The 27,415-nt window shown below is 54.5% G+C and overlaps 1 protein-coding gene across 1 annotated transcript in view; it reads right to left on the reverse strand.

Moving 5' to 3' along the window:
- Positions 1 to 27,415, reverse strand: part of LOC119096357 (beta-arrestin-1) — a gene marked incomplete at its 3' end in the record, with an annotated part of 61,086 nt that overhangs the window by 14,863 nt on the left and 18,808 nt on the right. Inside the window, 3 exon segments of the mRNA XM_037219208.1 lie at positions 10,474 to 10,555; positions 16,600 to 16,696; positions 19,333 to 19,523. Of these exon segments, the coding sequence (XP_037075103.1) occupies positions 10,474 to 10,555; positions 16,600 to 16,696; positions 19,333 to 19,523 (370 nt within the window).

Below are 27,415 nucleotides of genomic sequence, written 5' to 3' on the forward strand. Positions count from 1 at the left end.
GGCGAGTGTCGAGTCGAAGCCATTAACAAGCACGCCGGCAATCTTCTGAGAGTAAATAGCTGTACCACGGTTCAGACCTGACGATAAATCCCCTTCTGTTTATAGGAGGGCTAAAAATGACTGATAGCGCGAACATTTCGAACAGCTGCATGCGCTTGTGCTTACGAATCAACAAGAAACGTAAGAGGCGATCCAGTGAGGACCAAAAACAGCTGATTCCGTGGACCAAGTTGCCTTTAAACGTATTTCAGTCCGCAAACCGTCAACATAATATCGTGCTTGGCAGCCAGAGCCTCAAAGCTAGGGCCGTCTGATCAGTCGATCATCGAGTAAAACCGCACGCTTCGGCATGATGAGACACCATTTGCTGCCACGTCACATAAGCCCTCAAAATGTCATAAAACAAGTCTGACACCACCGTGGAAACATCATGAGCGGCACCTGTATCGATGAGAGACAGCGGAAAAATGGATCGGGCACCGTCCTTCCGAGCGAGCTGACGCTGGATGGCGGCCTTGCGTTTCACATACATGGCGAGTCTCCCCCATTCCGCGAGGAAGGCAGCTCAGCTCAGCGTTTCTGCCCCTGCGTCCCTCCGCGCTCCAGCGCAAAACATCAGCAGCAGCCATCTTCCAGTGACGTGAGCAGCACGGCTTGGTTCGAACCGACTGGTTCTTTCCCAGCTCTCGCTGGAATCGGCCCCAGCGAGCATGCTGCATGACACTCGGCTATGCATCACTGGCGCCAGGCTGTTTTGGATACCAACAGAAGTGGTGCCTCCATGATAAAAAGCTAACACTACTGGTTCTGTTTTTTTTTAACGTAACGGCCTAAAGAAGAGGTTCTTTCTATTTGAAACCTGTAAGATGACAACACAATTGTTGAACATTTTTTGGCCGAAGCGCATGCCAGAAAGTACAGGTTCGGCGCATACTTGATGGACCCATCACATCACCCATCAGGTTCAGCGCATATCTGATGTCATCGCTTATATGGTGAGTGAAATTCACGTTTCCTAGATGACAATATTTCGACAAAGCTATCGACTATCGCTGCATTTTCCCCGATACGGCCCAAAGACCTGGAAATACCATGGGAGATACGAGAAGGTGGTCACGACTGGCGAAATGTCCGACGTGGTGCCGGGTACAAGCCGTGTGTGCTGTGACAGTGGCCCACACAGCAATGCCCCAACGCTTCATCACATCATGAAGCGATAGCCGATTCAGCGGGCGTGACCTGTCACATTTCAAATGAGGCAATGCCTAGTCACATGCATAAAATGCATCACCGGATGTTGAATTTCACCCCCGCGGTGGAAAGGATGCGAAGGCGCCGAGACGCGCGAACAATTCAAGGAAACTGCACTGCTTGCAGATTGTTCTGGATGACTTGTGGATATAAAAAGCGTGCAGACCAGGAGAACCGAAAACTAGCTTTATATGGCCGCCATGACATTTATTTTCCAATTAGTTAAGGTTCCATATATTGAGCGCGGACGAAGTCGTCCGCCTGCAGCGGCGACCGGCGGACTTGCCTCACCGGCAAAAGTCCCCTGATACGCGCCCGGATGCCCGACTGAATACCTTTCCCTCGGGTGCAAGGTTCAGTCTAATCCCCCCAGATCCAAAAAAGTAGGAGAGGTAGAGACACTAAATTTACAGGCTGGATTGGCCTGTATGTGAACTCAGCAGTCCAAATCTGAGGTTCCTGGGTGATGTCCTTCAGGTAAAACATGGTCAAATAAGGTCAAAGTCCACATCAATATCCAGTTTAAGCAAAAGGTAACTGGTGTTCATTTAAGGTCGGCGAAATTCTAAACGCTTCAGGAAGTCATGGTGATTAAAATTCTACAAGATTATTCCGATTTTTGCATCTGAATAAGCGTCAAGGATTACGCCAGGCAGTATGATCTTAAAAACAAAACGATGACCTGGGTCATTTGACGTCAGTGGTCTACTTTGACCTTAAAGAAGTGCATAGAAGATGTCTGTTGACGCTTCTATTATCAATATATTCGAAATGAGCACCAGAAACTACCCCACGCAACAACACCTTAGTAAAAAAGCTTGTTGGTTTTGATATTGGTCTGACCCTCAAACCTGGCTCTATGCCTATAGAATTTGTTCTGCAACCCCAAATTCAACTGTTGTATTGCCTAACAATTTATCTCAGGGATGTGCTTCTGCGTCTATCACTCCGTCGTCACATCATATTGAACGAGTCCTAGAAATGCCCCTAGTTGATAGCCGATTGACAAAATGACCGATTTTTGTACGCATTATGTGTCCGAACTTTAAGCCTATCCAGTCTAGGCTCTCGAATGGTGACCCTCCTGTCATGCGGGCTTACAAAACGCCTCCGACGGACGCTATTGGAACCGCTCTCAAATCGAAATAATGGAACCCACCACAAACTTGGACAACTACCCACAAAAAAGTTCATCAGAGGTCGGGGCCACTCGCAAGTTCGAAGACCAAGCTTTAGGGTCGCCTTTCATAGGCTAACAACTTCACAGGAGCCTTACTGAGCGCGGACAGAATATATTGACCGAAACGGGACAGTTAAGGCATCCAGAGGAAACCCAACTGCTGAAAACTCCGCGCAAATGAGAACTGAGGGCGCACTCAGCGGTACGTGACGTCATCACTGAGCAGGCCAATGACAGGCCACCTTCAGACCGCACGTTAGCACGTAAATCCCGTCACACGAAACAGCGTCTGAGAGAAAGAAGCTCAAAGCAAATCAAGTATCATTCACGGGACACCGATAATGACATCCGCCCAGCGCTGCCTCAACCGACGCAGCAGTTCCAATCGGTGCAGCGATCAATGGAATAATCCTGTCCAGTCCCGGATCTCCAGCGGGCTGAGGCTAGTGCCCCGGACCGGGCTGAGGCTGGGCGGCTACTTCAGTTCAAAGCCACAAAAAAGTGGAACGCTCTCTTTAATGTGTGCATTTCTTTCACATCTGCTTCGCTAACAAAGTAGCATGAATGCAATATTCCTTAGACATTTCGGCGAGGCGTGAGTTGCCTGGTGGTTTTATAGCATAACTGACAAAAAAACACCACAAAATAAAGGATGCGACGCTATAGGCGCGACCACAAAGACGAGAACGTATACAAAGAGCTGTATTACGAATAACAACTATACATGCATGCGTGGACGAATGGACATCACACAGCAGACCCGATATTCCACATGCACTGCCAAGCAAAACGGCATGGAAATCCAGGCACTCGTGACTCAGCAGCAATATCAGGACAGCAACAAATCGCAAGTGTTTGGGGTATTATAACGTCCAATGCTTTCTCACAGTGCCTTCTTCGGGAACTCGTGGCTTCGCTTGAATTCTTCCACAGGGACATAGCTCCGGCGCACCTATAAACTCAATGGGACAAATGGAAAACACCATCCCAATCTCAACCAGTGACATCCCCGGAACCCGCGACGGTGCGTCTCACGACCCCGAGACCCACGACCCCGAGACCCCACGATTGGTCAGCAACGTATTGACCTCTGTGCTGCCGCCGCACCGCGCCGCCTCAACGCACGACGCACGGCCGCCAGTCGGGCGTACAACCCCGACACGACCGGCAGGTCGGCCGGACAGCGCGCGCTCCTAAAGCAAGCACCGACGCCGGCGCCGCGAGCGACGTTTGATCTGGCCCGCTGCGTTTTAAGATCGACCGGGGCGGCGGTGGGAGCGGGGAGGCAGCGACGGGAGCGGGGAGAGGGGTCAAACCACCCCACCATCAGGCGAGGATCCGCCAGCTCGACAGCGTGTCTCCGCCGATGCCGTACCCCCGGATCCCCGGCTAATGCAGCAGTAATTTCCGGCCCACCAATCGCGTCCCACTTATTTAGGTGATTAGTCCACCGGGGGAGAGGGTTACGTACCTGCGCGGTGCAGGCAAGGGAAGGCGGCAGCTCGATTTGATCGACCGGCAGCGTGGCCTAACATGAGGCCATGCCCGCCATGACCTAGCATGAGGTCATGCCCGCCATGACCTGACATGAGGTTACGCCTGCCATGGCCTAATATGAGATCACGCTCGCCATGGCCTAATATGAGACCACGCCCGCCGTGGCCTAACGTGAGGCCACGCCCGCCTTGACCGTCAGCATAATCGTTAGTTAGCACTGCAGCGTGATTTAACGAGCGCCTCCTGGTGTATATATATATATATATATATATATATATATATATATATATATATATATATATATATGTACGTATGTACGGCAGGGTTCATCTGGCGGCGCCGGGCGCGCGCCGCAGGAGGTCCTCCCATAATCGGCCCATGCGCCAGCCCGGTGACGGCGCTGATTGGAGGGCGCAGGGGCACACCCAGCAGCGTCGCCAGAGCGATCATATATATATATATATATATATATATATATATATATATATATATATATATATATATATATTCGTTTAACCCTTGCACGCATGACGGATTAATTAAGAGAAGAGCGGGGAGCGGTGGGGTGAGGTGGTTGGGGCATCGCGCTCCACACCTGTTGGTCCTGGGCTCGAGTTCCTGCCACGCCCCTGCCGCATCCCACATGGTAGCTCATTAAAGCATTCCGTCTTGAAATGACCATGGCGATCGTTCGTTGAGGCATAAAGCTCCGGTCAGTATTAACAGAACCAGTCCAGGTCGCGGACCTAAATAATTGCCGGTTCCCGAACAAAACGTCTGCTATTGCCCAATCGCATCTACCCAGGCCGACGGGTAGCGGCTACACGCGTCTCGCCTTTGACCACGCCCATTTTCCCCAGCCGCCGCCGCCGCCGCCATCGTCCCCTCCCCCCCCCCCCCCCTTCGACGGCGAGATCGAGTGGGTGTGGGCCAGCTCAGCTCGGACGGAGCACGGACGCTCGTACCGCCATTCCGTCGCAGTACCTCTCCCCACTGCGCCGGGGGCGGTGTTCATCTGGCGGCGCCGGGCGCCCGCCGCAGGAGGTCCTCCCCATAATCGGCCCGTGCGCCAGCCCGGTGACGGCGCTGATTGGAGGGCGCAGGGGCGCACCCAGCACCGGCGTCAGAGCGACCAATACATAGCCTCCACGAGACCGGTTGCCTCGCTGGTGCTTGCCTCGTACTAAAGGCCTGCATGGATTGGGCTATGCCCATGGGTACCGAGGCGCGTGGAATGTGTACCGGGCTGTGCGGGTTACTAAAGGCCTGCATGGATTGGGCTAAGCCCATGGGTACCGAGGCGCGTGGAATGTGTACCGGGCTGTGCGGGTTCAGATCTCGTGAAAGCAGCGGGTACGTCTACGGGCATTGGTGAAGTGTTTAAGAAACGCGTGAGACGTACTTAAATAAATGTCACATTATCTGTGCTGATAATTCTTTTCATCACTATTCGCTCCATTACACTAGCTTCGCAAATAAAATGCAAGAAAAGTGCACTAGGTAAAACGTTGCCCTAAACTCCTCCCTAATGTAAAGCTTAATTCCTGTAAAGATGTAAATGGGAGGGACACCAATGGGAGGTAAAACAGGAAGGGAAAATGCAACGGTCGCGCAAGACCCCAAACCCATAGGTAACGGGTGCAGTGGGTGAAGCAATTCGCACCCGTAGAGAACTCTGCCTCTAACCTATGTCAGCGTGCCGAGAGCCCTTCCCCGCCGCTCGTTCTGGAGCCGTCCCTGGCGGGCGCGTCACACCCCGCCGAACCGTATCGACGACATAGGCCAGGCAGGCGTGCATCGAGGGTAGCACGCCACACCGGAGCGCAGGTCGCCTCCGGGGCGGACACCGATCCTGGGGAAACGCGCCACACCGTAGCCACGGCCGCCTCCGGAGCGACAGCCGCCTCCGGAGCGACAGTCGCCTCCGGGGCGGGCACCGATCCTAGGGCAGCGCGCCACACCGGAGCGCCGGTTGCCTCCGGGGCGGGCACCGATCCTAGGGCAGCGCGCTACACTGGAGCGCCGGTCGCCTCCGGGGCGGGCACCGATCCTAGGGCAGCGCGCCACACCGGAGCGCCGGTCGCCTCCGGGGCGGGCACCGGTCCTAGGGCAGCGCGCCACACCGGAGCGCCGGCCGCCTCCGGGGCAGACACCGATCCTGGGGCAGCGCGCCACTCCGGAGCGCCGGCCGCCTCCGGGGCAGACACCGATCTGAATGCCAATGGGCCGTGGTGGGATCGACGGCGCACGACGCAAAAGATGGGAAACATTTGGGCATTGATCAGTACGTTATCGACGGCGCATTCGTCTCTTACGCACGTGGATTTGCGCCGGGGAGGGGGGAGGGGAGGGGGCAGGCGAAGGAGGAAGGTTCAACAGCGTCCAGAATGTGACTATTTTCAATGAAAGCTTTTAGGACCCTCAGCGTGAGACGGCACCATGATCCTTCCCAGTATACCACCACCGCTAAGGTCCTAAGTCTAACACACAGCCGCCATCGTTATTTGGGACCTAACAACCTACTCAGCGGCTGCGGCTATGTGGCGTCTGCTGCCCCTCATACTGACGGGAAGGTTGGGCAGCGCAGGTTATCGAAGCCCGTAATGTTACGGACGCGCAGCTTGACCACGTTACTGGTGCACCCACAGACAATCGTGGACTATCGAGTTCAACCCGCCCTAGAAACACCATCCTCATTCCAACGTAGCCCGTAGAAGTCCATCCCACTTCAACAGAGCACACCGTTTTTGCTCCCTTATTGAGACTGGCGAATCGTCCATTTCATACACACATAACATAAATAAACGTCTCCAAAGACGTCCTACTAAAGCCAAGACATGTTTCAGCTTTTACTGAAATTTCCCGCCGAGCCGATGTTTTCAGACCCTTTTAAGACCTCGGTCCGCGGTGATCTAGAAAGCTTTCAGGTCCCAGCTGAATGGTGACTTGCAGGCTCTTTGAGAGCCCCGCAGCATTGGCAGCGAAGAAATTCGCACTGAGAGGTATGTGGATTAACTCTTCCAGATAAGGGGGCGGGGGAGGGGGGCTGACAGGCCCTACCGCTGAGGGCTTTCTTAATAACTTGGCAGTCATTGAATGTGGCGCGGTGATTTTTCAGTGGCTGCATTTATTACATTTCGGACCGTCCTACCACTTTGTCAGCACTTTTCCGAGTAAGTCATGACTCATGAGCCAGTTGTGAAGGTGGTGTCTGCTCGGTTTCGCGCTAAATCTGGATCACATTTCACTTGTCGGTCGTAGGGACATGTTTTTTTCCACAAATACAATCGATGTTACGTCAGTGGTGTCACTGCTGATCGTGTCTGGGAGAAGTTGGGGGACAGATCATCAGGGGTCAAACTGGGTCAAACATGTCCAATTGTTTTATATCGGATTTATGGCGCATACACTCGCAAGCACACTTGTGCTCCATTCGATTCAGAATCAGGCCCGTGAGTTGCATTAAACTGAAGTGAATCGGCCCTTAATCTGAACCATCTAAAAAAGCCTTGACTCAGAAACAAGGATGACGCTCTTATTTTCTCGCCATTCGACCCGGGGCCGAATCAAATGACAAATTCGGGCATCCAAATGTACAATGGTTCATATAAGGACGCTCCGGCTTGACAGGTAGCAACACTATCAAATCATTTTGCTTCCAACAAGATACGCACACACATTGCCAACGCAAGTGCACACCACAAACACGCCACTGGCGCAAGCAAGGCGGGCACTGGTCACAGCACACAGTATCTTTTAAATGTACCCATTTCCTGTGCACGATTCCAGTCTATATATCACACGTAAGGCAGTCAATCGCCTATAGACCGCACGCAGAATTACACATTTCGCTAACGCCCAAGTTCGCCCCAAATAAGCGCAGGCTTGGCACTTACTTGGTGTCGTGAGACCAAAGTGGGCAAAATTAATTTAAAAAGGTCAGGGGTAGCAAATACAGCGTTACTTGATACCGAGCTTCGCACCAACTGGCATCAAAATCTTATTTTAGATAAACTGCTTATCAAAGGTCACAAAGCAACTACTTTGGGGCACAAAACACGGGCAAGAATCCGAAAGCACCTTGATTGTGCCGAGGCAAGCTTCAAGTAAGGCAATTCTGATCTCACAAGACTAACGTTACTTCATCGAAAACCTGGACAATACTTGGGAAAACTAGCATATGTTGTCCTCGGGCATAAAGAGAGCAATACAATAGTATGGGGTAAGGATGACACTTGAAGACTTCATTTCACATGGGACGTTTTATGGCACGGAGGATTCTATCTACCGCTTAGAAAGGACTGGTCGCTGACTGAGGTGGAAGGCACCACAAAATTTGCTGTGTGCTGCCAGGTCACTTGTAATTGGTGACTTTGGGCACTTCCAAAGCCTTTAAACTTGTTGCGCAAATGTCTGTGCAAATACACACGCACAAACGTGCGTACAGTTGCGCTAATTCCATGCGAACGGTACGTTTGGACGCACAGTGAAACCAACCCCACCAAAACAATTCAGACCTTGAAAGCCGTTCATGAAGAAAGTAATTGCCAACGGTAAGATGGTGTATAAGCTGGAAATGCACGCACAACCGAACGCGCTGTTTCGTTGCATGCATCACGCAGTGTTGAGAAGTTGTAAAACCAAAAGCCGACGTTTTTAATTAAAACCTATTTCGAGCGCGAGCCGGTCCCAACACGCGCCCAGAGCAGCTTGGTGTCAGTCACAGCCACGGCACCGCTGGAGACCGGGGGGGGGGGGGGGGGGGGGGGGAGGGGGGGGGGAGCGGCGCGTGCCGTCGGCCAGGTAGCGAGCCCGTTAAGACCGCAAATCGATCGGATCAGGGGGCGGCGCTCGCAGCGGCTGGGTCTCGCAGCGGGCGGCCGGCGGTCCGCGCGCCTGCCATGGACGACCGGCCACGGGCGGACGGACGGACGAACAGCGGACTCTCGATTGCGTGCACGTGCTGCACGTGCAACAGCCCATGGCGTCGCTGATGGTGGAACGTGCGGGCGAGATCGCATGAAAATGATCGGAAATATCTCAACTATGGTGTGGTCAGCTCTACCTGTCATGCAAGCATTTCTTTTAAGCACCTCAGAAATGCAACATTCACTCCATACATCTGAACTGGAACTCTGCTTGCATCAACTGGCACAGGAGCACCACAAGGAACCGTGGAGTGGAGCGCAGGGTGTCTTTAGAGCTTTAGTAAATGGCCTCAGCGCGCTTTGAACTGAACCAACGACGTATTTCACTAAATTGCAGCACATGCAATCACGCGTGAGAGGCCCCTTGTGAGAACTACGCCTCCCCACATATCTAAGTCGTACACGCAAGTGTTCCTCCCCACGACAGTGCCGCGGTGCGTGTTCCTCCCCACGACAGTGCCGCGGTGCGTGTGCCTCCCCACGACAATCCCGCGGTGCAAGCACCGCCCACACACCGGCTGATGAGCCCGATCTGCTCCCCGTGCGACACGAGAGAGCCCATCAGAGCCAGGACTCGGTCTCCGGCTCCGTCCGGGGCTGGCGTTGATCCGACGAGAGGTCGTCTGGACGGCACGGACGTACCCGGTGGTTCGCGCAGCAAGCTACAGGCGGCAGCGAGCAGTCGGGGCTGGGCCCGGCTTATGGGTGGGGGGAGGGGGGGGGAGAGAAGGAAGGGGGTTGCGACTGCTGGCATGACGGAGAGCTGGACCAAATACCCCGTGAGTCGGGAGGGTGGTGCCGCACGTTGTTTTATCACGGAATGCTACGCGATGCAAATACTTGGCCAATTTGGTTCATCGCATCATGGAAGCAGACCGAAAGTGGCAATATCAGAAGGCTTCTCTCTTCTTACTCACCACTTGGGAATAGCGGGCGGCAGTGCGACTGCGATGCCACATCCGTTCCGGGGTTTAAGATCAGCTGGAGAACAGTGCAGGCGGAGGAAGTGTGCCACGCCTGGTGCACATTCCGCATACAGCACCACGTCCCATACGAAACGGTGCCAACGAATCTGCCTCCCTTGTTGACTGATTTTCACGATAAGATGTGCATACCGCCCCCGTCACCAGAAGTTGTGCGTAACGCAGACGTGAAATGCCCTTGCCTATTCCGTGAGGTGGACACGACGGGATGGCCCTAATCACAAGAACTACAAACGGAAAACGAAGCGGTTCGCTTGGAACCGAAGTACCTAACAAATCGGACTGGAAAGGCTGCACGTATCTACGAAACTACTTGAAATCAGCCAATGAACCCTACACCAGAACTTCACTCGTCAGCTGATCAACCGCTCCCAGCGCCGTGGAGACCACACTCAACATCCGAGGTGGTCTGCCACAGCGCGAAAACACCGGAATGCACCACGTCGGTGGATGGGGGGGGGGGGGGGGGCGCTCAGGGAGGCGCCCGGTTCATGCATGGGCAGCAGGAGCGCCCGGAGAAGTGTTTGGCTCCACAGAGAGCGCGAGCGGTGTGGAGGGGGAACGTGTCCAGAGGCGCACGGGGGCCGATCGCAGACGCGTCCCGGGGCGTCCAAGGGTGCGGGGGCGTGCTCACCTCTTGTGCGCCTTGTCATCGGAGTGGTCGCCCACGAACGTCTTCAGCTCGTAGTCGACGCCACATGGCTTGCCGGTGTCCCCTGCGGCAGACGGGGCGGCCGTCAGACGGAGCGGCGGTCAGACGGATCGACGGTCAAGGGCGCGTCCTCAGGCCGCAGCAGCATCTGATCATGCATATGAAAGACCAGACCAGACCAGACCAGACCTGGTCTGACCAGACCTGGTCTGACCATACGCTCCGGCCCGACAGCACAAGGACCAGACCCCGCCAAGCCGTAAGACTCCCAGATCGAGGCTGCCCCGTTCAGGTCGTCCATGCGCGTTATGTGGCGAGGAGTACAATCACATCGTTCCGCAGAGCCGACATGCATGAAACATTCCGCGACGGAATCCATGGCATGTTTTGATCGCGCGTCGCGCCAGCTTGGAAATGAAAATGAAGTGCTAATTTCCAGTCCCGCTTTTAGGAAACTGCATGTGGTAAAACAGCTGGGAAATTGGACCACCGTTTCATTCCGGCGCTAACGACTCCCCGCGGTCTAATTAAACTCAGGCGGCTCCCATTCCATGGTGACGGCAACAGAAAACAGGGCTGATAGTAGTTCGCCAGCGCCAGTCTCGACCCCGGAAATACGGGGAAGTGTCCGTGGAAATGCCTCATATCTCTTTAAAGTGGCCTAGCCCCGTGTGCACATACGGCCTCAAGGTTTACCAAACCTCTCAATACTTGAAGGACATTATCTGACAATATCAAAAACAAATATCCAGCGATGCGATTTTTCCTCAGAGGGAAGCCTGGACTTTGCGTGCCTTTGCGTGACAGTGGTCATTGCATGCGACAAAGGTAACTGGCCCGACGCAGCCACTTAGATAAGCAATTAACGACCCAATCAACCCCTATCCGGCCACGCTGGCAGCACCCGCATACCGGCAGTCTATGAGACCACGACTTGGCACTGACTAGCCACCCTGAGCCGACCTGGTGTTTCGCTCGCCGACGCCGGCGCCCGTCCGGTCCGCATCTGCGGCGCTGGGTGGGGGAGCGACGCCGGCGCTGGTCAACAGACAGGTTACTGGGCTGGAGCTGCCACCCGACCCAGCCCGTGCCGTGCCATGCCGTGCCGTGCCGTGCCGTGCCGTGCCGTGTCGTGTCGTGTCGTGTCGTGTCGTGTCGTGTCGTTTATCCCTGGTTTATGGTCCCGGCCCCCGGTCCCCGTCCCCAGCCGGGGCGGCTCGCCGGTGCGCCCGGAGCATCTTGTCCGCTGAACGGGTTTGAATGGGGAGCACCGCTGCCGAAGAGCTGGAGCGACGCCGCACGCCACCGGAACGGACTAAAACTGGTGCACGCGAGCCGCGAGCGCACGCGCGGCGCGCACGACGCGTGACACCCGGACCGACACCGGTTTTGGACCGGGCTCATTCCCCGAAAAATCGGGCGACTGACAAGCCGCACATCAGTTACGGTTCGCCTGCCCCGTTACATAAGGCGTCCTCCCCGGTCCACGCCCCACGGCGGGGTATCGCGCTCCATGGAGCGGTTCATGCTGCGGACAAAATTCGGCGGAAATATTGTAGTGGGAAGCACGGACCGCTGGCAAAATATGAGATGCCAAAACAGTCATGACTCAGTTAATTGTTCACAGGCACTTAGGACAGTTCTAAAAGGGGAGTTACTTTTGGAATCACAAACTTCACGCAAAGGCGATCAAAATCGAGAGCTCTTTCATCTAATGTTCATACACCTGTACTCTACTGGTGGAGCCAGCTGCCGTCCAGCCTGGGCAGGACGGGCCCCTGCGCACCTACCGGCCGTCCACCCACCCTTGTGCTACCGCCTGTCTGTCTACCTGAGCTGCGCTGCCGCAGTTGCCGTTCCCCAAGCGGAGTCGCGCCGCTCCAGCTGCCCCCCCCTACCGGAACCGCGCTGCCCCAGCTGCCCCCCCCCCCCCCTACCAGAGTCGCGCAGTCTCAGTTGCCGTCCCCAACCGAAGCCGTGCTGTCCCGGCTGCCCTCCCCCCTAACCGTGGCGGCGCTGCAGCCAGCCGTCTGCCAGGCGTAGCGGCCCGGCTCAGCTGCGTGACGTCAAGATGCCAGTGACGCACGGCGCCGCAGCGCTGGGCGCGCCAAAAGTCGCGAGCGCCGGCCGCTGTGACAGGCGATCTGGCGGGACCACGCCGCCACGAGACGGTGACGTGCTAGGCAGGCCCCACAGCCGCGGCAGGTGCCTGGAGCCGCTGGTGGAACCCGAATGATGAGACGAGCCGGGAGCATGGCCCATCTGATGTGACGAGCCGGGGGCATGGCCCGTCTGATGTAACAGGACGGGGGCATGGCCCGTCTGATGTGACAAGACGGGGGCATGGCCCGACTGACGTGACGAGCCGGGGACATGACCCCACTGATGTGACGAGCCGGGGGCATGGCCCGATTGACGTGACGAGCCGGGGGCATGGCCCCACTGATGTGACGAGCCGGGGACATGGCCCGTCTGACGTGACGAGCCGGGAGCAAGGCCCGTCTGATGTGACAAGACGGGGGCATGGCTCGACTGACGTGACGAGCCGGGGACATGGCCCGACTGATGTGACGAGCCGGGGTACGGCCCGTCTGACGTAACGAGCCGAGGGCATGGCTCGGCTGACGTGACGAGCCGGGGGCACGGCCCGTCTGACGTGACGAGCCGGGGGCACGGCCCGTCTGATGTGACGAGACGGGGGCATGGCCCGTTTGATGTGACAAGACGGGGGCACGGCCCGACGGAAGTGACAACACGGGGGTATGGCCCGTCTTGGGTGACCACGTCACAAACACAGCGTTAGAGCACCAACCCTCGCCGGACGAGGCAGCCCCGAGACCGAGCCGGTGGGCCCGAGGCTTTCCTTTGACTATCTCTAAACCATTTCCACCTGCATTCTGACATTGTCAGTGCTAAGTTCAGAGCCTTATCTGTACCTTTGTACAATGTACTTTACTAGCTCTCGTGGCCTACGAGTTACGCCCTCGTTGTCCAAGTTACATAAGCCGCATTGCGTCCATTCTTGTTGTTCGTCAGATACCGTACCCGGCAACGGGTCGGGTTACCTCGAGTCAGGCGACGGCGGGTTTACCATACAGACATTGCCGGAGAATGCCGTTTGCACTTAGTGACCCGAACTGAAGCATCACAAATCAAGTCGACACGTATATCACGCTGCATGATAACAGCCAGTCATCTGAAACAACACGCGACCAAACAATCAAACATGTGGCGCAGAGAAACCACCCAACGTCATTTATGTCGCTCCAGTAGCATCCTTAGTCACGGGGTCAAGGGCGCATTCACTCCAGACTGAACGTCATGACCTGAACCGCCATGCCTTTGGACATTCACCGACGGAAAATAACAGGTGCATGGCACCGCACGTCAAGTGCCGTACAGTCTTCTGTTTCACACTTCACGACACGCAAGGGATTGTAGACAAGCGACCCAAATACCTTAAATGCACTTATTTAGACCTTAGCTGCTCCGTCAGATATGATCTGTGCCGACTTTCAGTGGCGCCATTCCGATGCCTGTTTATCAGGCCCGTCATGTCTCCTGCCGTTTCGCTTTCGCCTTTTTCGTGACAGAAGGGAGTTTGTGAGGTCTGAAGCCGCAACAAGGCCGTCAGATCAGGGGCACTCCAGATCACGCTGGCATTTGTCCGGCAGGTCGCGTTCTACCGAGGTTGGCAGGCGGACACAGACCGCGTTCTGTCGGGGCTAGCAGACGGTCACAGACCGCGTTCTGCCGGGCCTGGCGGGCGGACACAGACCGCGTTCTGCCGGGCCGGCAGGCGGTCACAGATAGCGTTCTGCCGGGTCTGGCAGGTGGACAGACCGCGTTCTGCCGGGCCTGGCAGGTGGACATGACGTGGAAATTCGGGTGGCGGCCTCTCCGGGGTCGCCCCACGTCGGCCCGCGTCCCGACAGGCACACGGCGGCGGCTGACGTCTGCAGATGACGGCCGCCACGAGCCGGCGCGGCTCAGCTTCAATGTCAACTGCCGCACACGTGGGCGTTGCTTTCTGGTGTCTGGTGCACTAAAGGGATAGAGGGGACGGAAGCAAGGAGCGCAGGACGCACAACTCAACAGCACATGACATTTCAGATAGCTAAATTACCCAAATCCGAGTGTTCAGGACGTAACATTGGCAACATGATAAGTACCGGCCCGTTGGCGACGAGCAAACTCATCCAAAACATTTGCAACAAAGATGCGGTGATGACCAAAATACATATATCAAAACTTGGACCCTAATCATTCCCGCAGGACAAGACATAACAAACTGTATCGATTATACAGACCCAACTATCTATTTTTACCTGAGGGGACCACGAATGCTGTCCTCAACACATCATGTAAATCATCATCAGTTCCCAAAGGGACGCGAAAAGCGCCATAGACCAATTCAATCGCTTACATCACGCCCCATATATCGCGGCATTTCAGCCACATGAAATCGCATCAAGTGGGATTTCATCAACGTTCCGAATAATTGATGGCGTCAATTTGGCTAATTACTATCATGTCCGCAAGGACTTAGCACTGATGGACCGAGAATTTCCACGTCAAGAACAGGTTTCTGAACCCTAGAGACAAACATTGCCGTGACATAACAGTGGAGTTGATGCAGTTGGTGACTTTCACACCACTGTACTAAATAATCACTCATCGCTAAATTTCGCAGCGGCAAGATCCACCAGCAACGCTCACACCGCGGGACGCCACAAAAACCTGCCTGAGGTCTAACAGACACAGGATGATCATTTGGCAGCGTTTTGCTCCCTTCAACACCCCGAGTGCAAAATGTGGTCGTTTTTCGACATTGTTACTCTCGAACAGTTAGGAGACGACCACCATATCTGGCGTCTGCGCAGATGCCGTCAAATAACTCGTTACCCCGACACACCTACAGTCCTTCCTCTTCACTGGGCCCAGTGAAATGATGCCTCCGAACTCCCCCCCCCCCCCCCCACTCTCTCAGTCCGGTTATCTCAGCACACAGGTGGGAGTGAGGGGTGAGAATAAGAGGAACACTCTGCCCGAGCCGGCACCCGCTCCGTGCCTGATGGATGTGGGTGGGCGCTCAACAGCCAGACCCCGACTGCTGAGCGACGTCACAGGGAGACCCGGCGGCTCCTGCCCCACCAGATGGCTCGGGGCAGCGACGTCAGTGTGGTCATGACGTCATAGCCACGTCACGATCAGCCTGCGTCCCCACCAGCTGGCGCACCACCCTGCCGGCCGTGACTCCGCCGGGCTCCGAGCCAACAGTACAGGCCGCCGCGACCGCACGGCTCGCTGAAGCGTGCAAAGCGCTGCCAGCCGCGTCCATACGCGATAACGGAATGCTCCACCTTCATGCAAGAGCAAAACGGAGACATGGGTCTGTGGCAAGCGCGACGAGAATGCATGTACATGGCGACAAAAGTTTTCACTTCGCCGATTTCGAATGTCACCTCCAAAGGACCTAATCGCGCGGGTTCTTGTCCAGCTGTGACGCAAATCAAGAAACACGGCGGTCAAACGCCAACGAATGCAAACAATTTTGAAGAGGTTTGAGAAGTAAGGCAACGCAAATAGCTGTCTGAGTTTGAAATTCGTTAAGGTGTTCAATGTTAAGATCGTTTTCCACTTGAACCTTCGTTATCCTATTCCACCTCATTGCAACGGTCATACTGCAGCATATTACGGGCTCCATTCTCCAGCTGTTCGTATATCTTCTATAGAGCAGCAGCCCCGCTAGCTTGGAACATCCATGCAGATGACCCACAACCTCGATTACTGACGACACCCACACTGTCACCTGGCTCACCACTCAACTAGAGCGGGCTGCGGGATGACACTCACCTGGGGCGAGATGCAGCATGGCACTCACCCTGGGCGGGCTGCAGGGTGACACTCACCTGGCACAGGCTGCGGGATAACACTCAGCTGGCGCAAGCTGCAGGGTGACATTCACCTGGGGCGGAATGTAGCATGGCACTCACCCCAGGCGGGATGCGGGGTGACATTCACCTGGGGCGGGCTGCGGGGTGACACTCACCTGGGGCGGGCTGCAGGGTGACACTCACCTGGGGCGGGCTGCGGGGTGACACTCACCTGGGGCGGGCTGCAGGGTGACCGAGGCAGGACAGTGCGGAGGAAGCTCAAAGAAAAACGGGAAGGCGTTTGAGCCGAGCTTCTTGATCAGCCGCTCCTGTGGACAACCGAATGTTCTAGTACCCGCCCGATCACACATCCAGCACGGAAGCTGGCCGGCCGTCAGCATCATTCAATAGCAAGTAACGGCCATCGGAAATCAGTCCGCACCACGCCCCGGTGATCAATGTCCCAATGAACCTGATGTTGACGACAATGACGGATGACGTAATGGTGACGAGGCTAGTGGTGCGTTTGCAGGTAGGAAAACTGGGCGATGTCTGCAAGTTCACAATATCTATTTTGGACCATTAAGCCATGCGACAAGTCTCCGATTTACGTCACATGCTGTTTTCCCAACCACCGATCCGTTCACCGACGCAACACGCTCATAATTCGGCAAAGTCATCAATGCAACCATTCAGGGCAATTTGCGATGACGAAGACGGGCATGACTGGATTCGCCGAAGGATATTCACGTGAATAAGTTACTGAAGGCCTGCTTTGTTAAGAAGTGGACGGCAAGGAAGCTGCCGAATTCATTGATGACAAGCGTTTCGCGGGCCGCAGCTAAATGGTGCTCGCGTCCATTCACGAAATGTGTTAGTCGCGTTCCCCGTCAATGAAGGCTTTCAAGGCGGCAACAAATCCTAGTTCCCATTCAGGCTGATACAACACAGTGCAATTTACAAGGAGGATAATGGCATTCTTGCAGGCCGGGCCGCGATTAAGTGTGGGGGGCGTCGCGCGGCCTCGCGCTGCGCCGGGAGTCATACGGGCGGGAACCGGTTCTTCCGGAGGAGCGGCACCGTGTCAAACCGCAGGCCATGCATCGAAAACAGCCGTCTGTCCTGGCCAAGGAAAAGCGTGACGTCTCAAGTTCAGCAACAACCGGTTAGGAAGTCACTACACAAGTCGCGTGGGCCCAGGGACGACGCCAGGTCGGATCCTCCGCAGGTTTATCGCTGAGTCGCGAATTGCCGTCAAGACATCGTCGAGTCAGCCTTCCCCTACTCTGGACAACACACAACCACGCCTGACGTCCCATGCATCCGTCTCGGACAATGCACGACGGTTGGATGTCCGACATAACTGTTCCGGACGATCAACAACCCCGCATGATGTCTGGCGCAACTGCTCCGGACAATAAACAACCTCCTGTGACGTCCCACGCAACTGCTCCAAACGATAAACAACCCCGTATGATGTCTGACGCCACTGCTCCGAACAATACATAGCCCTGCGTGATGTCCGACGCAACTGCTCCGGACAATAAACAGCTCCCTTCGATGGTTGACGCAATTGTTCCAGATGATAAACCACCGCGTGTGATGCATCACGCAAAAGTTCCCGACAATAAACAACTCCGTGTGTTGTTTCACGCAACTGCTAAGACAACAAACAGCCCCGTGTGATGTCTCACGCAACTGCCCCAGACAATAAACAACCCTGTCTAATGTCCGACGCAACTGCGCTTAACAGCCGCGCATAATGTCCAACGATGCGCTGAATGCAGCTACGGAGAGGCCTATGGACAAATCCGTGTGAAATGTCAGCTTCCGGAACGGGGCGGCATCATGCCTTGTGACCGAACACTACATGGTTTCTATCATCAGCAGTGGGGCAGCATTACGCCCTGTGATCGAACACTAAATGGTTTCTATCATCAGCAGTATGTGTGACGGTGCACATCGATCTGGTTATCACAAGTTCGGGAGCATTCAACCTTCACCGCTTCCTTCCCTGTCCACAGGGATTTTTATTGAAACCGGTGAAAACTCAGCGCCGGTACTCGTCGGGAGCTTCAATACGATATCCCACATGTTCAACTGCAGTTGACTGTCGTTTCACAGATGTGGCTTATTTGTGCAATTTTTGCGCGCGATAAACCTCAAGCAACCGGCTAAAGGTAGAGTTACCTTGGGCTTTGAATAAATCGGCACATCCTAAACCGTCTGCCCCGGTTGCTTAAGGGGAATGTTCCACATTTGCATGGGCTTGTGAACGAATAAGTCATTATGAAGACCATTCGGTGCAGTCCACAGCCCTATCCTTCGTAAGACCTAAAAGCCTCCAGTTAATGAGGTTAACGACCGCGAATATGTGCACACTCTTTCGTGCAGACTATTGCAAGGTCATTCGGGCACATATGTCACCATAGCAACGCCATCAAATCTTTCCACACCAAAGGTCACGCAGCATTTGACGCTAACAGAAATAGTATCGTTGAGCCGTTCAAATCTGGCGTCCGTGAACACGATTTCCACACTGTTTACGTCATTTAGCTCTTAATCAATACTGAGCAAGCTGTGCAAGTTTCAATCACGGATCACGTTTCGAGCTACATAATATAAGAAGCTGAACGTGGTTGCTGGTCATTATGGAAATAAGACCTAACGAAATCTAAAGGATTTTAGAGAAACTGTATTGCATAGAGCAGCCTTTTCCACTTAAAAGGATACTGTTATATATAGGCGAGCATATTTCATCATATCTGCTCCTTGCTTCAATATCTTCAAACATGGAACAATATTTTTACCAAATCACGCTTTTGTAAAACCGAGCCCTTCGCCTGCGACGTTGCATAAAAGCAAACCTCCAAAACACATGTGTCCCTCTCCCCACTCTTGCCTCCCCGCGGCGGAAACCGCACAGAGACGCCTGCCCGTCAGCCTGGTGGTGGTGAGGCCGTACCTGTAGCCTGGTGGGCGGTCGCTTGCTGGTCTCCAGCTGCGGGTAGATCTGCTCCCAGGCGAGGTACAGGTCCTTACGGAACGTCAGGCCCAGCACGTCCAGGTCTTCGCGGCCGTAGCGGAACGCCGCCAGCACGTGGCCGTAGACCTTGCGGTCGCGCAGGTACTCGGGATCCACGAGCACAACGCCATCTGTCGGCGACACGGATAGGAGTAGTTGAGACACCGTACGTAGGTAAAATGGATAACTGGAAATTCCATCTGTCCGTGGGATGCATAATGCAGTTAGGCACACGGTGATCTGTAGGTGGCAGGCGTAAGTTTTTTTGGCAGCGACTGTCGGCGAGGACGAAGAATATTCATGGCATCGCTAATTCCTGACATTAATGTTATTTATCAATTGCTGCTGAAGCCACGCCTGTAGCCTGGCGGGCGGTCGATTAGTGGCCTACGGCACCAGCACTTCGACGCATCTTTTATTGGTGCGGCATAGGCGGTCTGGAATTCGCGCGAGTTACGTCGCTCCCCGTGTCGTACATGATGAGCATTCCTACATACACCCACCACGCGCAGAATTTCATTCGCCCTGCTTTGACCCCTGAATCTACGTTAGTCAGGCTCATACCACTTTTGCTGCCAAACAAGCCTAAATTGCGTCATTGCGGATACGAGCCGCCGTGCGCGTCCCCGGCTGATCCAATATTGTTGGACGACAGCACGCGGAATTCAGTGCGCGGGACGCTTAATTCGAAACTTAATAGCTTGTATCACTTCGTCACATCTTTCGTCACCTGGCAGAGCGCAATATGGCGAGCTATTGCATTCCCAACATGTCCAATATCAGTGGGTCCTGTCACCAGCATAAGAATCCCGTTGATGTCAGCAGCACACAGTGTACCGTGCATTATCAATAAACAAGGTGTGGTGCGGCGCATGCCGGGTGGACGGGATGTCAACGCCAGCAGTCATTCCAGGTGAGGCAGTGCCGGAAGGGAAAACTCGATCGGGTCGCTCATCCACCGGGTAGGATAAATGGAGACGCAGTCAGAATGTCATCTAAAAACGGACTCTAAGCTACATAACAGGCGCAATTCGAATGCGTTCAAACATGGAGAATCGGTGGACCAGAACTTAAAGCGCCTATCTGGTGACATTAAAGGGAGTGTCACACTTTTGGGACGCTTTTTTTAAATGTTCTGGCGAAACCTCAGGACCAGTTACGTCTTACAACAGCACTGGCTGGTGTCGTCGCAGTACCATCAAGATACCATGATGAGACTAATTGCAATTATTTTCGGATCCAAACTGCGCGTCCAACGTTTTGTCACAGTATCATATTTATTTTTTCCTTGGCAGCCCCACAGGGCGGCCGAAGTCCAGGAAAACTGCAATTGCCGCGACTGCCGTAGGCGTAACCATTGCTGTTGTCACGGCAACGGCAAAATCTGTCAGGGGGCGCCGTCAGCTGTTCCGGAATAAGCGTTCCACTTTTATGTCATATAACACGCACATCGCGGCCTGGAGGACTCAAAAATGGCACATCTTCTGGCATGAATGACTTTACTATAAATCAACGTTTGTGATTGGCACTGCGAACGACGAACGAACATTTGCCGAGAAGAGTATTGGTTGAAGTTTGAACCGGCGCGTCATTTTAGACTATGGCTCTGTTCATCCCTCCCCCCCCCCCCCCCGCCCTCCCGCTCCTCTAACCTCCTCATAGCTCCTCCAAGCTAATATAATCGTTCACGTAGCACATCCAACCTCCTACCCGCTCCGCAAAGCTCAGATCCACCTTCCTCCAATCTCCTTCGAGATAAAAGGTGGTTTTTGGAGGAGTTTGGAAAAGGATGTGATACACAATAGTGGCGCAGTTCATTCACATGTTGTTTTTTTCGCTCCACGTGCTGCCGCAACAGAACCAAAGGGCGGATGGGTATGCTAATCCCGGTAGAGTTACTTCTAACTATTTACTCTAGTTAGCATGTTCATATGATGATTATACATCATATCTCTTTAGATGTACAATGAATCTCTCACAAACCTGCTTAGTTCAGTTGCGCGCAGACAGCTGATACCTCCTTCAAAATTGTTCCAGTGGCAGCAGATTTGACACAGATTCAGCGCTCGTCCAAACTCCTCCAAACTAATTGCATATGTTTTGGGGAGCGACGGGAACAAGCCGCATGTGACACTCCGTTTCTCAAACGTCAAAATGCGCTTCAAAAACAGCCACAGTGCTAAACGCCTTGGGAGAGAAACCAAAGCCATAGTATAAGGTTTCGTTGAATTTGCTTGATAATAGCCTCATGTTTGCACACACTTTTGTCAACAGCGTTTCAAGCTTTCGGACCGTTTATGTCACAAGCCTTTTGATGAATAAGTGCATTTTATCGAATTAGTGCATACTTTTCCCAAAGTATGCGTCGCATAATGCTTGCAATACACTAATTCATCAGAAGGCTTGTGAAATAAACGTTTGCATACACTTTTGTCAACAGCGTTTCAAGCTTTCGGACCAATGATTTCACAATGCTTTTGAGGAAGTACTGTACTGCACACATTATGCGACGCATACGTTGGGAAAAGCAGAGCATTTGAAAAGTATTGCTTTCATAGCGGTAAGTAGGTAATTCAATAAGTTTTCCCCCGCCTGAGCAACTCTTTCGAAAAAAAAGTTATGCGCTATGTAGAAAAATTGCGAACAACTGGTATCACCGATAAAATCGGACAAATCCGATCAAACAATAAGTGAAAGGTACAAAAAAGACAGCATATTCCTTTTACCATGACACAATATACAACCAAATCATGATCTCAATGTTTTTATATAAGCGAAAAGTTGTTTTGTTTCCTATGCTGCCTCTGAAATGCAACCACATATGACAAGCAAATGCGATTACGTAAGTGCGCAAAACGAGTTCAACGGACCTGGCGAGCCTGCCACCATTTGGACGCATCTCAAAAACCTATATAATGAACTCGATGGATTCCTAGATTTTTTATCACTATAAAAAGTTCAGCAAGGCATATTTATGACCACAAAACGGCATCCTCTACTTCTTATGAGACTCCAAAAAATGAGTACACCCCATCACGTGGAAGCCCTCGAAACTGCAGCATAACAGCCCACCAGATACACTTTTGAGTGAAAAACATCTCGTTCTGCGTCTTATGCTTCGTACGCACCCGGAAGTACCCACAGCAAATACTGCGGTTCCTAAGCGAGGGCAGAAGCTTTCAAGGGTAAAATAAAGCTAGACGGAGGTCAAGCCCGAAAGCCAGAAGCAAGACCGTAAAAAGGCAAGGGCACGGATTTTCGTGGCGCAGTGAGCGTGGTGCATGAAAGGTTGGTTATTGTGGCACAGCATATGCGTGGTCAAGGTCTACTAATTTCCCACAGATACAATGCTGCCGAAATATGCGTCCAGAACACTTGCCTTGTTATCGCAACTGATGCCCTGCGCACTTTGCCCCCTCGTCAACCTATGACCAGCTTGAACTCCATGAGTGGTCAGTAACATACGTCCGTTGAGTGTTCCCACCTCAGTGTTCCAGCTTCCAGCTGGCATGCAAATTATCTCCGTGTTATTTCAAAGTATGTGCACCTACCGGGTTTCCTTCCTTGCTCTGGAGAAAGGAACTCACCTCTCTGATTCGCTGCGGTAAATCACTGCCCCGACGCTAACTTCCAAAACAAAACCAATGAAGCCACAAACTACGTTGCCAAACCAACGTTGCAAAAAGGTCTTACGTGAAAAATATCACCATTATAGCACATGGAGAGAAAGCGGTTACCCACTCTTTCAAAAAAACAGCTTTAATGCGAAAACCACCCTCATTTTATCGTATTTACAGAAATCGTCCACCTGCCCGAACACCTTAGTCTTCAAGTTCGCAACCTACATGTGTTATGCGAATGTTGGATTGAACCGGACACAACGAGCTGAATAAGCTGTTTGATATAACCAGTCCAGTAAATAAGTTCACACAAAAATGCTTGCTGTGGCTGGCCACCGTTTCTATTACACAATTTTGTTTTAAAAATGCAGATAAAGTCGTTAATGTTATTGGTGGAAATAAAATCAAACTTTGGATGAAGATACTGAGCCACCGAGAGCAAATTTCGCCAGACGAACTTCGCAGCGTGATTCTTAAACGATTGGTCTTACATATTTCAATGTTTTCCTTTTAGTTGGCAAACTCCTTTTAAGAACGCCTCATCCAGGTTGGGCCGGGTGAGCTTGGACCGGGTCTCGTCGGTTCAGGGCGGGTCAGGTCCGGGTCGGGCCATGCAAGGTCGGACCGCACCGGTTGCAACAACATGGGTCAAAGTGGCCCGCCTGCGTCAGGACGGGCCAATAACATTCACGTAAGATGTTCCGACAGTTTAAAAGAACTGATGCACGCGATGTTGAGCCACCTTCCTCGAAAACTACCGGTCGATAAACGTATCCCACAAAAAGCTCGGCTCGTGTAATCTTGGCTGCGATGCGATAAGTGGACCTGCGCAGAGCCCGCTGATACCGGTTCGGTTACGGTACACCATCAAATCAGCGGCAGATCTCCTCAGGCATGGATCAGTCTATCGAACGCATCTCCACATCTGACAGCGTTGCCGTTTATCGGAGATACGAGCGGGCTTCCGTTGCCGGGAGGCAACTGAGGGGAACGAGACAACACGCATCTGCCGCAATAGTCTTGCATGGATCCAACATCAGTTTGATTGTAGTGTATTGGGTTTGAGTCAATGGAACCACAAAAGTGCGGTGCGCGGTGGTCCGTGGAAGTCCACCACCAACTCCCGACAGGCAGTCCTGCCGCGTCGGATGGTTCGCTTCGTTTACGAAGCATCCGAGTTGCCTTCAACCGTATCGCGGCCGACCGCCGCTGGCCGCGCCGGAAACCGAGCCGCGCCCCGCGGCGCGCCCTGAAGCCGGCCGGATCAATCGACGCCCCGAGTCGGCGCCGACGAACCCCGCGTCGGCATCGACGACTGCGGGCGACGGCGGGCGCGGGCAGGGCTGGGAGCGTCGGCGGCCGCGGGCCGGCACCAAAGCGACCCCGGAGGCATGCGCTGCCAGAGACGCGGTGCCGGTGGGCGGCGGAGCGTCAGACGCCGGGCCCGCTCCGGGAGGAAGGCGCCCGCGCGGCGGCATGCGCGGCGACATGCGGGGCAGCATGCGCGACGGCATGCGCGGCGGCATGCGGGGCAGGCGGCCCAGTTCCGGGTATTCGTACGCGAGGCGGAGACGACAGCGACGACAACGATAACATGAGATGGGGAAACGTACGGGCGGAGATGCATCGGACAGAAATGTGAAGGAAAAGACCACAAAATAGACAAGGCATGGGGACACCAGGAAAGGGAGGAAACTGGAGGGGAAGAATTACCGAAAAAGACCGCCGGCGAAGGATTTCTGGACACGTGGGAATCGAAGCATGACAGGCCACCGACCAGCTGACGAGCCAAGCAGATAAACCAAAGCAAACAGGCCAGCGGAATCAAGATGTAATCATGTAGATAAGATGTAAGATGTAAGATGTAGACAGTGCCCATAAATATGCCAAGCGCACGGCCAGCCACAAACCAAGCAGCTGCAAAAAAGACGCGCGTCCACGTTAAAGGTACACAGCCCAATAGTTCAATCTGCACTCGGCTGTCGGGCCGATGCGACGATTACCTCCACCCGCGGCAACGCACTCTGGCTCATCTGCTAACGGACAGCGTATAGCAGAGGCACCAGCTGCACAGGCTGGGGGGAGGGGTGCCACTGACTAGACACTGCTGAAAATGCGGTGCACTGGACACCGCCCATCAACCGGTGACACCCCACCCCACCCCCACCACCATCCCCCCATGCCCTGCCCCAGGCATACCGCTATCAGCAAAAGCATGCCCGTTGGGAGCCGTCTCCTACACTGCAAAACATTCTGAACGGACCATAGCATGCCGGCAGCGCAAAGTAGTCCTCCACAAGCGACCAGGCAACGCGACACGGCAGCGAAACAGGTCCGGTCACTCCAGGGAGGCAAGAGGCGGCACACAAGCAAATGCAGCCGACCAGTGGATACCCCCCCCCCCCCCCTACCTACATCCACAAAGACTCCGCCACCAACAGGCGGCGGCCCACCACACGAGAAGCGCCGATCCACCGTGGAAAGACGCGCGGTCCGGAGCGGCCGCCGGCAGCGGACGCCGCCGCCGCCGCCGCCTCACCGGCCGGCGGCCGGCGTGCAGTCCGAAATCGACGGCGGCGGGCCGGCGGGTCGCGTGACCGCGTGGCGTGACGACCGGGCGTGACACGGCCGTGTTTGGGCGACGGCGGCGTCACGAGATCGCACCGAGCGCGCGGGGGCGTGACGGGCGCGACCGCCGGCCACGACCGGCCGCCGGCACGGGAAGGCGCCGTGCCGTCACGGACGGGCTGCCGCGGCGCCCCCGAGGGCGCGCTGAGCGCTGGTGCTGCCTGGTGACGGACACGGGCTGTGCGGGCCCGCGCGCGCGTCTCGACGGCCGCCGGAGAACACGGCCGCACATCAAAGACGAGAGATTGGAAGGCGCCCTCGGTTGAGCTTCCGTAACGAGCGGCTTCGCTGGGTTTCGCAGTTTTGACAGCCACTATCGAGAGAGAGCGCAGCCTGCCACGGGGTGGCTGTGTCGTAAGATTGTGCAGCACGGACGCACTGTCTTCTGGTCATTTCGCCCCCAACCATAAGACCAATGTTGCCGTTGCTGAACACTATGAGGTAAGGCTGAGTGTTTACCTAGCACTGCGCCGCACGTTCAAGAAATTCGCCGCCTCTGTTTCGGGTGCTGGGCGCTTTCGGGCGCTGTCGCCAGACATCAATCATCACTTCAGTCACTCAGAAACATTGTTTGTAAGAACATTGAGACAAGACTGTGCGTGTTGTGGGTGGTTTCCCGTTAGCGCTGATGACGGGCGTCTACAGTGTTGTGGGTCGATACGACGGTCGAATACAATCATTAAGACAGCACTTATTACGTGACTGATGATCCGCCACAATTCCCCGTCACCCTCCCTCCCGTCATCATGCTTACAGCACGCAATCAAGCCAGCGCGCCAAAAAACAGCCCACGGACTAAGACGTTCTAGCCGTTTCAGCCTTGACGCAGTACCTCCAGTCGCACGCCGACACAAACTGTTTGTCTTGGCCGATTTCTGCAAACAGTCTGTAGGTTCACAGGCCTGTAGCGACCAGTGAGCTGAGAAATGCCGACCGGCGAGGCGCACTGAATTGCTGCCAGCCTCCCCGCGCCGCTGCGGCACGACGGGGACGAGCCGGGTCCGGTCCGGTCCGGTCCGGTCAGGACAGAACAGGACAAAACAGGACAGGACGGGACGGACAGGACAGGACAGGACAGGACAGGACAGGACAGGACAGGACAAGACAGGACAGGACAGGACAGGACAAGATAGGACAAGGCAGGACAGAACAGGACAGGACATCGCAGGACAGGGCAGGATAGGACACGACACGGTAGGGCACGGCACGGCACGGCACGGCACGGCAGGGCAGAACGTAGGACAGCGTACTGTCTAGGCGCGCGTTCAACCTTCAGTTGGGCGGCCAGGTTGCAGGTGGAAAGGGGGGCGGGAGAGAGGGGCGGATACGGGGATGACTCGGGACGGAACCTCACAAAGGTACGGTACAGGTCGAGAACGCCGCACACGGTGACCAGGTCTGGCAGCGTCTCATGAGCCTGGCGGGGTAGCTTTACTGAGACAAGACTAATGCACAGAGCTTCTTCCGCGAGGCGGATGACGCATAGCCTGTATTTGTGGCGAGGCAGACCATATCAAATTCGTTCGTTCTTTTTGTCCATTTATGCCATAGGAACAGAACATTTTAAAACATTCGGCCTTATTTTTCTTTGCAGATGTGTGCTGATTAATGAGCACACCACTCTCTCCCATCGATCTGTCCCGCGCGCAGGCCGTCTCAAACGTGCTCTCAAACAGATGAACACATTTACTATTTCCGTGTTGAATCCATGTTATGCGGACTTGATGCTGAGGTCGGACGGGTGAAGCGCACAGGCGGTGACTGCTCGTGGTGTG

Source organism: Pollicipes pollicipes, unplaced genomic scaffold, assembly GCF_011947565.3.
Source record: "Pollicipes pollicipes isolate AB1234 unplaced genomic scaffold, Ppol_2.1 Scaffold_4295;HRSCAF=5057_pilon_pilon_pilon, whole genome shotgun sequence".
Classification (NCBI taxonomy): Eukaryota; Metazoa; Arthropoda; class Thecostraca; order Pollicipedomorpha; family Pollicipedidae; genus Pollicipes; species Pollicipes pollicipes.